We start from the raw sequence: 14,072 nt of genomic DNA, 5'->3' as shown, positions 1-14,072 counted from the left end.
TAGTTGTTAATTTCCATCACAGCTGTACATAATGGGCTTTCTCAGACTTCAATTCATGATTCCTGGGAGAGCTGTGAAAAAAAGAGAACCTGGTCTTGGTGCTCCAGCCTGATGTCAGGCCTGAGCCTCCAAGGTGGGAGAGCCAAGTTCAGGAGTTCAGGACATTGAACCACCAGAGACCTCCTGGACCCATGTAATATCAATTGACAAGAGCTCTCCCAGAAATCTCCATCTCAATGCTAAAAGACCCAGCTCCACCCAATGGCCAGCAAGTGCCAGTGCTGGATGCCCCATGCCAAACAACTAGCAAGACAGGAACACAACCCCACCCATCAGCAGAGAGGCTGCCTAAAATCATACTAAGTTCACAGACACTCCAAAACACACTGCCAGATGCGGCCCTGCCCACCAGAAAGACAAGATCCAGCCCTACCCACCAGAACACAGGCACCAGTCCCCTCCACCAGGAAGCCTACACAAGCCACTGAACCAACCTCACCCACTGGGGGCAGACACCAAAAACAACAGGAACTAATAACCTGGTGCCTGCAAAAAGGAGACCCCAAACACAGTAAGTGAAGCAAAATGAGAAGACAGAGAAATACGCAGCAGATGAAGGAGCAAGGTAAAAACCCACCAGACCAAACAAATGAAGAGGAAGTAGGCAGTCTACCTGAAAAAGAATTCAGAGTAATGATAGTAATGAGGATCTAAAATCTTGGAAATAGAATGGAGAAAATACAAGAAACGTTTAACAAGGGCCTAGAAGAACTAAAGAGCAAACAAACAATGATGAACAACACAGTAAACGAAATTAAAAATTCTCTAGAAGGAATCAATAGCAGAACAACTGAGGCAGAAGAATGGATAAGTGACCTGGAAGATAAAATAGTGGAAATAACTACCACAGAGAAGAATAAAGAAAAAAGAATGAAAAGAATTGAGGACACTCTGAGAGACCTCTGGGACAACATTAAATGCACCAACATTCGAATTATAGGGCTCCCAGAAGAAGAAGAGAAAAAGAAAGGGACTGAGAAAATCTTTGAAGAGATTATAGTTGAAAACTTCCCTAACATGGGAAAGGAAATAGTCAATCAAGTCCAGGAAGTGCAGAGAGTCTCATACAGGATAAATCCAAGGAGAAACATGCCAAGACACATATTAATCAAACTATCAAAAATTAAATACAAAGAAAAATATTAAAAGCAGCGAGGGAAAAACAACAAATAACATACAAGGGAATCCCCATAAGGTTAACGCTGATCTTTCAGCAGAAACTCTGCAAGCTAGAAGGGAGTGGAAGGACATAGTTAAAGTGATGAAAGGGAAAAACCTGCAACCAAGATTACGCAGCAAGGATCTCATTCAGATTTGACAGAGAAATTAAAACCTTTACGGACAAGCAAAAGTTAAGAGAATTCAGCACCACCAAACCAGCTTTACAACAAATGCTAAAGGAACTTCTCTAGGCAGGAAACACAATAGAAGGAAAAGACCTACAAAAACAAACCCAAAGCATTTAAGAAAATGGTAATAGGAACATACATATTGATAATTACCTTAAATGTAAGTGGATTAAATGCTCGAACCAAAAGACATAGACTGGCTGAATGGATACAAAAACAAGACCTGTATATAGGCTGTCTACAAGAGACCCACTTCAGACCCAGGGACACATACAGACTGAGAGTGAGGGTATGGAAAAGATATTCCGTGCAAATGGAAATCAAAAGAAAGCTGGAGTAGCAATTCTCATATCAGACAAAATAGACTTTAAAATAAAGACTATTACAAGAGACAAAGAAGGACACTACATAGTGATCAAGGGATCAATCCAAGAAGAAGATATAACAATTGTAAATATTTATGCACCCAACATAGGAGCACCTCAATACATAAGGCAAATGCTAACAGCCATAAAAGGGGAAATCGACAGTAACAATCATAGTAGGGGACTTTAACACCCCACTTTTACCAAGGGACAGATCATGCAAAATGAAAATAAATAAACACAAGCTTTAAATGACACATTAGACAAGTTGGACTTAATTGCTATTTATAGGACATTCCACCCAAAACCAACAGAATACACTTCCTTCTCAAGTGCTCATGGAACATTCTCCAGGATAGATCACATCCTGGGTCACAAATGAAGCCTTGGTGAATTTAAGAAAATTGAAATCATATCAAGTATCTTTTCCGACCACAATGTTATGAGAGTAGATATCAATACAGGAAAAAAACTGTAAAAAATACAAACACATGGAGGCTAAACAATACACTACTAAATAACCAAGAGATCACTGAAGAAGTCTAAGGGAAATCTAAAAATACCTAGAAACAAAAAACAGTTAAAACCTGATGACGCAAAACCTATGGGATGCAGCAAAAGCAGTTCTAAGAGGGAAGTGTATAGCAATACAATCCTACCTCAAGAAACAAGAAAAATCTCAAATAAACAACCTAACCTTACACCTAAAGCAATTAGACAAAGAAGAACAAAAAAAACCCAAAGTTAGCAGAAGAAAAGAAATCATAAAGATCAGATCAGAAATAAATGAAAAAGAAATGAGAGAAACAATAGCAGAGGTCAATAAAACTAAAAGCTGGTTCTTTGAGAAGATAAACAAAATTGATAAACCATTAGCCAGACTCATCAAGAAAAAAAGGAAGAAGACTCAAATCAATAGAATTAGAAACGAAAAAGGAGAAGTAAAAACTGACACTGCAGAAATTCGAAGGATCGTGAGAGATTACTACAAGCAACTATATGCCAATAAAATGTACAACCTGGAAGAAATGGGCAAATTCTTAGAAAAGTACAACCTTCCGAGACTGAGCCAGGAAGAAATAGAAAATATAAACAGACCAATCACAAGCACTGAAATTGAGACTGTGATTAAAATCTTCCAACAAACAAAAGCCCAGGACCAGATGGCTTCACAGGTGAATTCTATCAACATTTAGAGAAGAGCTAACACCTATCCTTCTCAAACTCTTCCAAAATATAGCAGAGGGAGGAACACTCCCAAACTCATTCTACAAGGCCACCATCCCCCTGACACCAAAACCAGACAAAGATGTCACAAAGAAAGAAAACTACAGGCCAATATCACTGATGAACATAGATGCAAAAATCCTCAACAAAATACTAGCAAACAGAATCCAACAGCACATTAAAAGGATCTTACACCATGATCAAATGGGGTTTATCCCAGCAATGCAGGGATTCTTCAATATATGCAAATCAATCAATGTGATACACCATATTAACAACTTGAAGGATAAAAACCATATGATCATCTCAATAGATGCAGAAAAAGCTTTCAACAAAATTCAACACCGATTTATGATAAAATCTCTCTAGAAAGTAGGTGTAGAGGGAACCTACTTCAACATAATAAAGGCCATATATGACAAACCCACAGCCAACATCATTCTCAATGGTGAAAAACTGAAACCATTTCCTCTAAGATCAGGAACATGACAAGGTTGCCCACTCTCACCACTATTATTCAACATAGTTTTAGAGGTTTTAGCCACAGCAATCAGAGAAGAAAAAGAAATAAAAGTCATCCAAATTGAAAAAGAAGAAGTAAAGCTGTCACTGTTTCCAGATGACATGATACCATACATAGAGAATCCTAAAAATGCTACCAGAAAACTACTAGAGCTAATCAATGAATTTGGTAAAGTTGCAGGATACAAAATGAATGCACAGAAATCTCTTGCATTCCTATACACAAATGACGAACAATCTGAAAGAGAAATTAAGGAAACACTGCCATTTACCATTGCAACAAAAAGAATAAAACACCTAGGAATAAACCTACCTAAGGAGGCAGAAGACCTGTATGCAGAAAACTATAAGACACTGATGAAAGAAATTAAAGACGATACAAAGAGATGGAGAGATACACCATGTTCTTGGATTGGAATAATCAACATTGTGAAAATGACTATACTGCCCAAAGCAATCTACAGATTCAATGCAATCCCTATCGGACTACCAATGGCATTTTTCACAGAACTAGAACAAAAAATTTCACAATCTGTATGGAAACACAAAGGACCCTGAATAGCCAAAGCAATCTTGTGAAAGGAAAACGGCGCTGGAGAAATCAGGCTCCCTGATTTCAGCCTACACTACAAAGCTGCAGTAATCAAGACAGGATGGTACTGGCACAAAAACAGAAATATAGATCAATGGAACAGGATAGAAAGCCCAGAGATAAACCCACACACATACTGTCAACTTATCTTTGATAAAGGAGACAAGAATATACAATGTAGAATAGACAGCCTCTTTAATAAGTGGTGCTGGCAAAACTGGAGAGCTACCTGTAAAAGAATGAAATTAGAACACTTCCTAACACCATACACAAAAATCAACTCAAAACGGATTTAAGACCTAAATCTAAGGCCACACACTATAAAACTCTTAGAGGAAAACATGGGCACAACACTCTATGACATAAATCACAGCAAGATCCTTTTTGACCCACCTCCTAGAGAAATGGAAATAAAAACAAAAATAAACAAATGGGACCTAATGAAACTTAAAAGCTTTTGCACAGCAAAGCAAACCATAAACAAGACGAAAAAACAACCCTTAGGATGGGAGAACATATTTGTAAATGAAGCACCTGACAAAGGATTAATCTCCAAAATTTACAAGCAGGTCATGAAGCTCAATATGACAAAAACAAACAACCCAATCCAAAAATGGGCAGAAGACCTAAAAAGACATTTCTCCAAAGAAGATGTACAGATTGCCAACAAACACATGAAAGAATGCTCAACGTCATTAATCATTAGAGAAATGCAAATCAAAACTACAATGAGGTATCACCTCACACCAGTCAGAATGGCCATCATCAAAAAATGTACAAACAAACAATAAATGCTGGAGAGGGTGTGGGGAAAAGGGAACCCTCTTGCACTCTTGGTGGGAATGTAAATTGATACAGCCACTATGGAGAACAGTATGGAGGTTCGTTAAAAATCTAAATATACAACTACCATGTGACCCAGCAATCCCACTACTGGCCATTTGCTCTGGGAAAACCATAATTCAAAAAGAGACATGTACCACAATGTTCATTGCAGCTCTATTTACAATAGCCAGGACATGGAAGCAACCTAAGTGTCCATCATCAGATGAATGGATAAAGAAGATGTGGCACATATATACAATGGAATATTACTCAGCCATAAAAAGAAATGAAATGGAGGTATTTGTAATGAGGCGGATGGAGTTAGAGTCTGTCATACAGAGTGAAGTAAGTCAGAAAGAGAAAAACAAATACAGTATGCTAACACATATATATGGAATCTAAGGAAAAAAAAAAAAAAAGGTCATGAAGAACCTAGTGGCAAGACGGGAATAAAGACACAGACCTACTAGAAAATGGACTTGAGGATATGGGGAGGGGGAGGGGTGAGATGTGACAGGGTGAGAGAGTGTCATGGACATATATACACTACCAAATGTAAAATAGATAGCTAGTGGGAAGCAGCCACATAGCACAGGGAGATCAGCTTGGTGCTTTGTGACCACCTAGAAGGGTGAGATAGGGAGGGTGGGAGGGAGACACAAGAGAGAGGAGATATGGGGATGTATGTATATGTATAGCTGATTCACTTTGTTATAAAGCAGAAACGAACACACCATTGTAAAGAAATTATACTCCAATAAAGATGTTTAAAAAAATCATTTCATTTGTGAAAATATGGACTTATTCCAGCATGGTAACTACTGACTGGAGTTTGCGTATATTTGGCATGAAGATTCAGAGCCCCCATAAAGCTGACTACATCAGGCTATTCTGTGTATTGCCAAAACAACCTGTGATAACAATGTTGGTGGTGCTGCTGGGAACTGTTGTAGCTTTTTATGCATTTCAAAGTATGTTCATAAACATGCCTCTAATTGTTTCTTACAACAAACCTATAAGGTACATAGGATTAATCATAATGAGATGAAAAGACAAAAAAAATTAAAACCTTGGCTGGGATTTTGTATCTCCAAATATTAGTTAGCCCCACACCAGTGCTATGGTAGCTTCTTGAGAGAGCTGAGAAGACACTCTGTGTAAAGGAGAGCTGTATATTAGTAAATTAGGCTTTGTGCATCCCCAGCACCAAGCTGGGATGGTACAATTTATTCATTCTCTTTTTCAACAATATTTAATGAGTGCCTTCAATGTGTTAATTTCTGGGGATACAAAGTGACCAAAAATAAACAGGACCTTACTCCATGGAGCTTGCAGTTTAGTGAGACAGAGAAACCTAAATAATTGAAGAAATAACATGTAGCTTATGATGAGCATTTTGAAGAAATAGTGTGCTATGAAGTTGTTTATGTGGTTGTTTGTGTTTAGTAATATTTTGAAAAGAGTGCTCAGGAAAGCTCTCTCTGATGAAATCTGAAAAGTGAAAAGGAGTGAGCCATGGAAGGAATGGCGGGAAAAATGTACTGTAAGCAGAGGGAATAGCAAATACAAAGTACCAGGAATAGATAAATGCTGGTATTTTGGAACCAAAACAGCATCAACCTTGTTGGTGTGTCACTCATGTGTTTGCACCTTCTTGTAAGAACAACTATTTTGAAATAGTGATAAATTCACAGGAAGTTGCAAAATGATGTGCAAAGAGGTCCCATGTACTCTTCATCCAGTTCCCCTCAGTGGTAACATTCTGCATACACATAGTACAATATTAAAGCCAGAAAACCAACATTGATATAAGCTACATAGCTTATTTCACCAGTTTTACATGTACTCGTGTGTGCACGTGCACGCACGCGTGTGTGTGTGTGTAATTCTATGCAATTTTTTCACAATTTTGTCAACATTCAGAACTGTTCTATCACCACAGAAATCCATAGTGCTACCCATTTTTAGCCACATCCATCTCTCCTTCTCTGCCCCCTGTCCCCAGTCCTTATCCACTGGTGAACCACTAATCTATTCTCCATCTGTATAATTTTGTCATTTTGAGAATGTTGTTTAAATGGAATCATATAATATATAGCCTTTTGAGATTAGCTTTTTTCACTCAGCATAATTTTTTGAGATCATCCAAGTTGTACGTATAAATAGTTTGTTATTTTTTATTCCTGAGTAGAATTACATAGTGTAGATGTATAACAGTTGTTTTATTGACTCACCCACTGAAGAACATTTGGGATGACTCCAGTTTTTAGTTATTATGAATAAAGATGCTATGAATATTCATATACAGGATTTTATATGAACATAAGTTTTAGTTTCTCTATAATTAATTTCCAAGAGTGCAGTTGCTGGATCATACAGTAGTTGCATGTTTAGTTTTACAATAAACTGTCAGACTTGTCTAGAGCACCCATACCATTTTTCATTCCCACCAGCAATGAATGAATATTGTTTCTCTGTATCACTATTTTTTATTTTAGCTATTTTGATAAGTATGTAGTGCTATCTCATTGTGGTTTCAATTTACATTTCCCTAATAATAAGTGACGTGGAACATTTTTTCACGTGCTTATTGGCCATCTTTATATCCTCTTTGGTGGAATGTCTCTTTATGTCTTTTGCCCATTTTCTAATTTGGTTGTGTTCTTACTGCTGAGTCTTGATAATCCTTTATACAGTTGACCCTTGAACAACATGGGTTTGAACAGTGTGGGTCCAATTATACATGGAATGTTTTCAGTAGTACAACACCATTTGTGTTTGGTTGAATCTGTGGATGCGGAACTGTGGATATGGAGGAAACATGGGTATGGAGGGTGAACTATAAGTTACATGCAGATTTTCAACTGAGCAGAGGGTTGACGCCCCAAACCCCCACATTGTTCAAGTATCAACTATATATTCTAGACATGATACCTTTTTTTGGATATGAGGTTTGCAAATATTCTCTCCCAGTCTGTAGCTTGTTTTTACATCTCCTTCACAAGGTCTTTCTCAGAGCAAAGTATTTTAATTTTGTTGACATACAATTTATCAATTTTTCCTTTTATGGATTTTGCATGTGGTGTCATGCCTAAGAACGCCTCATCAAGCTCTTGGTGCTGAAGATTTTCTCTTATTTTACCTTCTAAAAGTTTTACAGTTTTACATTTAAATCTATGATCCATTTCAAGTTAACTTTGTATAAGTTGTGAGGTTTAGTTCAAGGTTTGTTAATTTTTTTATATTTATATTTTGGGTGGTGGTTAAGCAAATTGTGTCTCCTTGCAAACAGGTGAATGCCTTGACCCCTCTCAGGGCATTGGTTATATGGAGAACACGTCAGAAGGGTCAGTCAACAGAGTCAAATCCAAAAGGATTATACCCTGAGAAGGGAATAATTTGAACTCTATTTCCTCTTCATACAGATAGCTCCAATCTTTTGCAGAAGGCCTTAAAATATTCTGGACTTTGGCCATCTTTACCAGCACTCATTTTCAGAATTAAGCATGTGAGGTAGTTGGAAGAGTGGGCTGTGGGATTGAAGTTCTTCTTAGAAACTTCTAGATAGCATAGTAATTAATGAGAAAATTGGGACAAAAGAAAGTTAAATGACTTGGGAGGATTACCTAGTAAGTCAGTTGTGGAGGGGAATGGAAGCCAGTACTCAACTTTAGAGCTATATCCAATATACTATCCTATAGTAAATGAATAGGTGCTCAGTAAATATTCTTGAAGTGGCAAGAAAGAGTAAAAACCTTGGTCTATAAAGGAAGACATAATGGCATGAATGAAGTGTTTTCTCATTCACTCTCTCCACCAGTCAGAAAATTAGCTTGCGCTATTTTCCATCATTTAAAGAATATAAAAAAATTCTTGTAGGTTTTTTTTTTTTTTGGCTGTGTCAGGTCTTAGTTGTGGCACACGGGATTTCATTATGCATGTGGGATCTTTCTTTGCGGAGTGTGGGTTTCTCTAGTTGCGGTGCTCAGACTTCTCTCTAGGTGTGGCGCATGGGTTCAGAAGTTGTGGTGCACGGGCTCTCTAGTTGTAGAGTGCGGAGTCTAAAGCGTGCAGGCTCAGTAGTTGCAGCACGTGGGCTTAGTTGCCCCGCGACATGTGGGATCTTAGTTCCCTGACCAGGTATCAAACCTGTGTTGGAAGGCAAATTCTTAACCACTGGACCACCAGGGAAGTCCCTGTAGTTTGATTTTTTAATGTCTTATATGAAATAATTGCCTGAGCTACCAATTTCAAGGGAACTTGGTCTGCAACTCAAGTTTACTGTATGCAGTTAGAATTCCAAACTGATAAAGTAAAAAATTTTAAGGCAAAACAGTGTTTAAAACATGATGCTAGCTAAGAAAGAAGAGCTGAGGTACAGATTTGTACTTTTTCAAATACTAAATTAAAAGATGTCTGCAAGCTATTTCCTGTAGCAGACACCATCAGTTTGGAAAGTAACTTTCCAGAGCAAGAATTGTTTTACTAATTAATAACAACTCCATGTTTAAAGAACAGAGAAAGGCACTGGAAAATTGCATGTTGCTGAGGTGTGTGTTATCCTGTCTGAGGTTGGTTCATTCAGCTATTGAGAACATGGTGTTAATGAGGCCAAAGGCACAGGCCATTTTCCAATATGGGCCAATGCTATGAACTGAATGTTTATGTCCTCTCAAAATTCATATGTTGAAATTCGAATCCACAATGTGATGATATTAGGAGATGGGGCCTTTGGGAGGTAATTAGGTCATGAAAGTGGAGCCCACATGATGGGATTAATGCTCTTATAAGGGGAGATGTGAAAGAACTTGCTTCTTTTCTCTCTCTTTTTGTGAGAATATAACAACAAGAAGGTCATTTGTGAATCAGGAAGCATGCCCTATCAGACACTAGATATTCTGGTGCTTTGGTCTTGGACTTAACCTCCAGAACTGTGAGAAATAAATATTTGTTGTTTAATCCACAGTGTATGGTAATTTGCTATAGCCACCCAAACTGACTAAGACAGCCAGTAAACTTCTCTCTCTTACATAACACAGACTTTCCCTCATCCCTCCTTAGCTCTCTGGCCAGTATGTACCACTGGCCGTACTAGATAGCTTGATATACTATGTAGCAATTCCCATGAAAATGAGAGCACTTTTAAGTGCAGATAATTTTCCTTGGTTGTAAAATGGATTTTGTGGTTAGTGTTAAAAAGTGTTCTTTGGATTAGTAAAACACCTACATGTGCTCTGTGGAACTTCGGTCTGCTGGATGTTAGTAAGTGTTCCATAGAAAAAGCATTCTGGGTTCAAATAACTGGGAAATTCTGGTTAAGCAAAGTTAAATCTTTTTGTTTTTTAACTGCAGGACTTGGCAGAGCCTTTATTATACTACATGTTGTGGCTCTCAGATAGTAACATTCAGCATTTTTCAAATTTGTTTAATTGGGAAATTACTTTTTAAAATCCACAAATAAAGCTATTTTTAATCTAGCTTCATTGAGGTATAATTAACATACAACATTGGGCATGTTTAAGGTATACAACTTTAGGGCTTCCCTGGTGGCGCAGTGGTTGAGAATCTGCCTGCCAATGCAGGGGACACGGGTTCGAGCCCTGGTCTGGGAAGATCCCACATGCCGCAGAGCAACTGGGCCCGTGAGCCACAACTACTGAGCCTGCGCGTCTGGAGCCTGTGCTCCGCAACAAGTTAGGCCGCGATAGTGAGAGGCCCATGCACCGCGATGAAGAGTGGCCCCCGCTTGCCGCAACTGGAGAAAGCCCTCGCACAGAAACGAAGACCCAACACAGCCAAAGAATAAAATAAATAAATAAATAAGGTATACAACTTTACAATGTGTGGATTTGACACACATGTTCCAAAATGATTACCATCATAGCCTTAGCTAATACCTCCATCACACTACATAATTACCACTTTTTAAAAAATTAATTCATTTAATTTTGGCTGTGTTGGGTCTTTGTTGCTGTGTGCAGGCTTTCTCTAGTTGCGGTGAGCGGGGGCTACTCTTCGTTGCAGTGAGGGGCTTCTCACTGTCATGGCTTCTCTTGTTGCGGAGTACGGGCTTTAGGCATGCAGGCTTCAGTAGTTGTGGCACATGGGCTCAGTAGTTGTGGCTTGGGGGCTCTAGAGCTCAGGCTCAGTAGTTGTGGCGCACGGGCTTAGTTGCTCCGTGGCATGTGGGATCTTCCTGGGCCAGGGCTCGAACCCATGTCCCTTGCATTGGCAGGCAGATTCTTAACCACTGCACCACCAGGGAAGCCCCAATTACTACTTCTTTATTGTTGTAAGAACATATAAGATCTCAGCAACTTTCAAGTATTTTATGCCATATTATTAATCATAATCACCATGCTGTACATTAGATCCTCAGAACCTATTCATCTGATAACTGGAAGTTTGTATCCTTTGACCAATATTTCTCTCTTTCCCTCACCCCTCAGCCCCTGGTAACCACCATTCTACTCTGTTTCTATGAGCTTGGCTTTTTTAGATTCCATGTATAAGTAGACCACCACTATTTATATCTCCTAAGAGAGTATTTCAAGGACAAAACAGTTTGAGATATGTTAATAACTCCAAAGACCTGCCCACCTGAAAAGTAAGGTAATGCTAACACTGAAGGCTAGAGTATTACTCAGGAGGAGATAGTCGTTAAGGAAGGGCACTTGTGTTTCTTGGGCACACAGAGGTTTAGATTTGTTTACTGCCTGCTTAACCAAAATCTTTGATTCAATCTGATGCTGAATGAGAAACAAATTGTCCTTCAGTGTCCTTAAGGATGGAAAAAAATGTTTAGAAGTTGACAGCAAGTACATAAGACAATAAAAATAGACTGCTGATGATGGAGTTCATACCGGCTTCAAGTACTGTGCAGTCAACAGCTGATGCGACTATGGAAAGAGTGAGATAGATAGATGGGTAATCTGTCTTCTGCTCACTTCCCTAGCCAATCTTCCTCTTCTTGCCCTGTCTTTGCCAAGTAGTCAGACCCCAGAATTCTGTTCTGAACACTGTTCTCTTCCCTTCCCCTTCCTTCCGTTCCTTTCTCCTCCATTCTCTCCTTGTGTAACCTCATCCATTCTCTTGGCCTTGGGTACCACCTCCCATTTCTGGGTCTTCATTCCAGAGCTTTGACCCGAGCCCCATATCTGCATCTCTATTCAAATGTCTTACAATCACCCCAAACACATCTCCAAAGTCTAACTTCCCCTCCTTAAAACCCACTGCTTCTACTTCTGCTTGGAGCTGTGTGAAAAGGATGTTCACAGGCAGAAGATGGGAAGGGTTGGTGCTGAGAACGTGATCTGAATAGGAATGTGAAAGCAACCATCTCCAGGCCCCTTCTAGATGCTGGTTTAAAAAGAGAAGTGGAGAATTAGAAGTCTGTAACCAGGGACAGCCCAGGGTCAGAGATCCTATGATTTCCTGTTTTGAGGGAGTGGTTGGAGAGAAAAGGGGAGAAAAGGGAGAAATCTGGCTGAGGCAAAGACATAATTTTTCTTAATAGATGTACATTCCTGGCAGGAGGGAGCTCAGGAACTCAGCCCCTCTATTCTACCTGAATGTAAAGAAACAAGGATCAGATGAGGCAAAGAGAATAGCAAGGATGTTCTTTTATTTACTTTTGACAATCCAACAGCTGTGACAAAGTGTCTAGGACAAAGCAAAGCCATTGGCAAAGGAAAAAAATCAATTTATAAAGTCTTCAGATTTCAAGATATTTTGAAACACTGTGCACATACCTTGGAAATGTGTTGTTGTTGTTTTTTAATTTTTCCCTCTAGATTAATAGATTTGGTTGTGGTGGGAGGTTTGTGACTGGTGTGGGTTTGGCGGTATCCTATTCAAAGCAAGGGATAACATTAGGATTAATTAACATCTCTGAGACCAACATTCCAAATGGGAGAATAATACCACTTACTTTTCTTTCTTGAGGATTAAATAACCACATTATGTAGTATTTCACAGATCACAAAATAAGAGCTCAGTAAATGTTATGTTTCTCTTTATTTCTCTCAGAAGATGTAAAATGATGCACTTCCACCAGAACACAGGATATGGATGATGCAGGAGACAATTTACTTTGTGAGGACTGCACTGCAAATATTCAGGGCAAAAGAGAAAACAATACCCGGGCAAAGTGAACCTCCTTAAAGACACAGGATCTGATTTTTGAGTTTGTGAGTGTTTTTTTTTTTCTTTTAAATTTACACTAAAACCTTAAGTACTTCCCTACCATCCACGTTATCATTTGCACAGACATTGGAGAAATATGCTCAGTGAAAGAGTCCATAAGCTAAATAGTAATAATCAAAATAACAACAGCTAACATTTGGTTTACACTTATGTGCCAGCGTGCAAATCACCTTAGATCCATTATCTCATTCAATTTCACAATAACCCTGTTTGGTAGCCTCTGTGATTGTCTACATGGGACAGCAAAAATTATTTATAATCATTTGCTGCCCTCTGAGGAAGGGGGGGCTACTAACAACTGGAGGGTCCTTTGTTTGCTGAGTAGGTTTTTGAGCGTGGGTATGTGAGTTTGGAAGTGCCTAGACAGAGATAATTCACTCTGCCAAAGAAAAGGATAGGCAGAGAAGGAGTATAATGATGCTAGGAGAGAGAAGCCAAAGCTGAGAAGGATGAGCATAATAGAAGAGAGTGTAGAAAAGGAGACCTACTGGCTTTAAGAAGTAAGACTTGGAAAGAGATATCAAATAATGGCTTTTTGGAGAAAAAGATTTTGTTTAGTAAATCTATTCCAACTTGCCTCTGAAATTTTCAGTATGATATGCATTTGATGCAAAGGGATTTTTTATGGAGAATGCAAAGATGTTCTGAGTCCTGTTTTACAGTTCATTCAGGGGCAAAAATAGATGTATGTGGATACTTCCAACATAGAGATTATACCATTTAACAAATAAAGAAACTGAAACTTAGAGAGGTTAGTTTAGAAACTTGCTCAAGGTCAATAGCTAAGAAGCAAAGGAGCCAGGATTTAATCCCTGTTCTATAATATCCCAGTACCTACAATCTTAACCTTTAAGATAGAATACATCTCTGAATATGTTATTTTAAAATGTTTTTATCAGTTTATAATCTCAGGTCATAATCTTTAAT

At 38.6% G+C, this 14,072-nt stretch overlaps 1 protein-coding gene across 3 annotated transcripts in view; it reads left to right on the top strand.

Moving 5' to 3' along the window:
- Positions 1 to 14,072, top strand: part of IL13RA2 (interleukin 13 receptor subunit alpha 2) — a 140,552-nt gene that overhangs the window by 55,718 nt on the left and 70,762 nt on the right. The window contains exon 8 of one of the 3 annotated variants that reach the window (XR_014258548.1): positions 12,969 to 13,129. Coding sequence is in view for 2 of the 3 variants with exons in the window: in XM_082445578.1 (XP_082301704.1) it covers positions 12,969 to 12,982 (14 nt within the window). In the remaining variant the exon portion in view is untranslated. Of the gene's footprint in view, positions 1 to 12,968; positions 14,034 to 14,072 lie in introns of those variants that run through there. The other 2 variants (XM_082445579.1, XM_082445578.1) reach the window with 2 other exon arrangements.

The sequence above is a fragment of the Balaenoptera physalus genome, assembly GCF_965194825.1.
Source record: "Balaenoptera physalus genome assembly, chromosome: X".
Taxonomy (NCBI): domain Eukaryota; kingdom Metazoa; phylum Chordata; class Mammalia; order Artiodactyla; family Balaenopteridae; genus Balaenoptera; species Balaenoptera physalus.
This window is presented reverse-complemented; position numbering and strand designations above follow the sequence as displayed.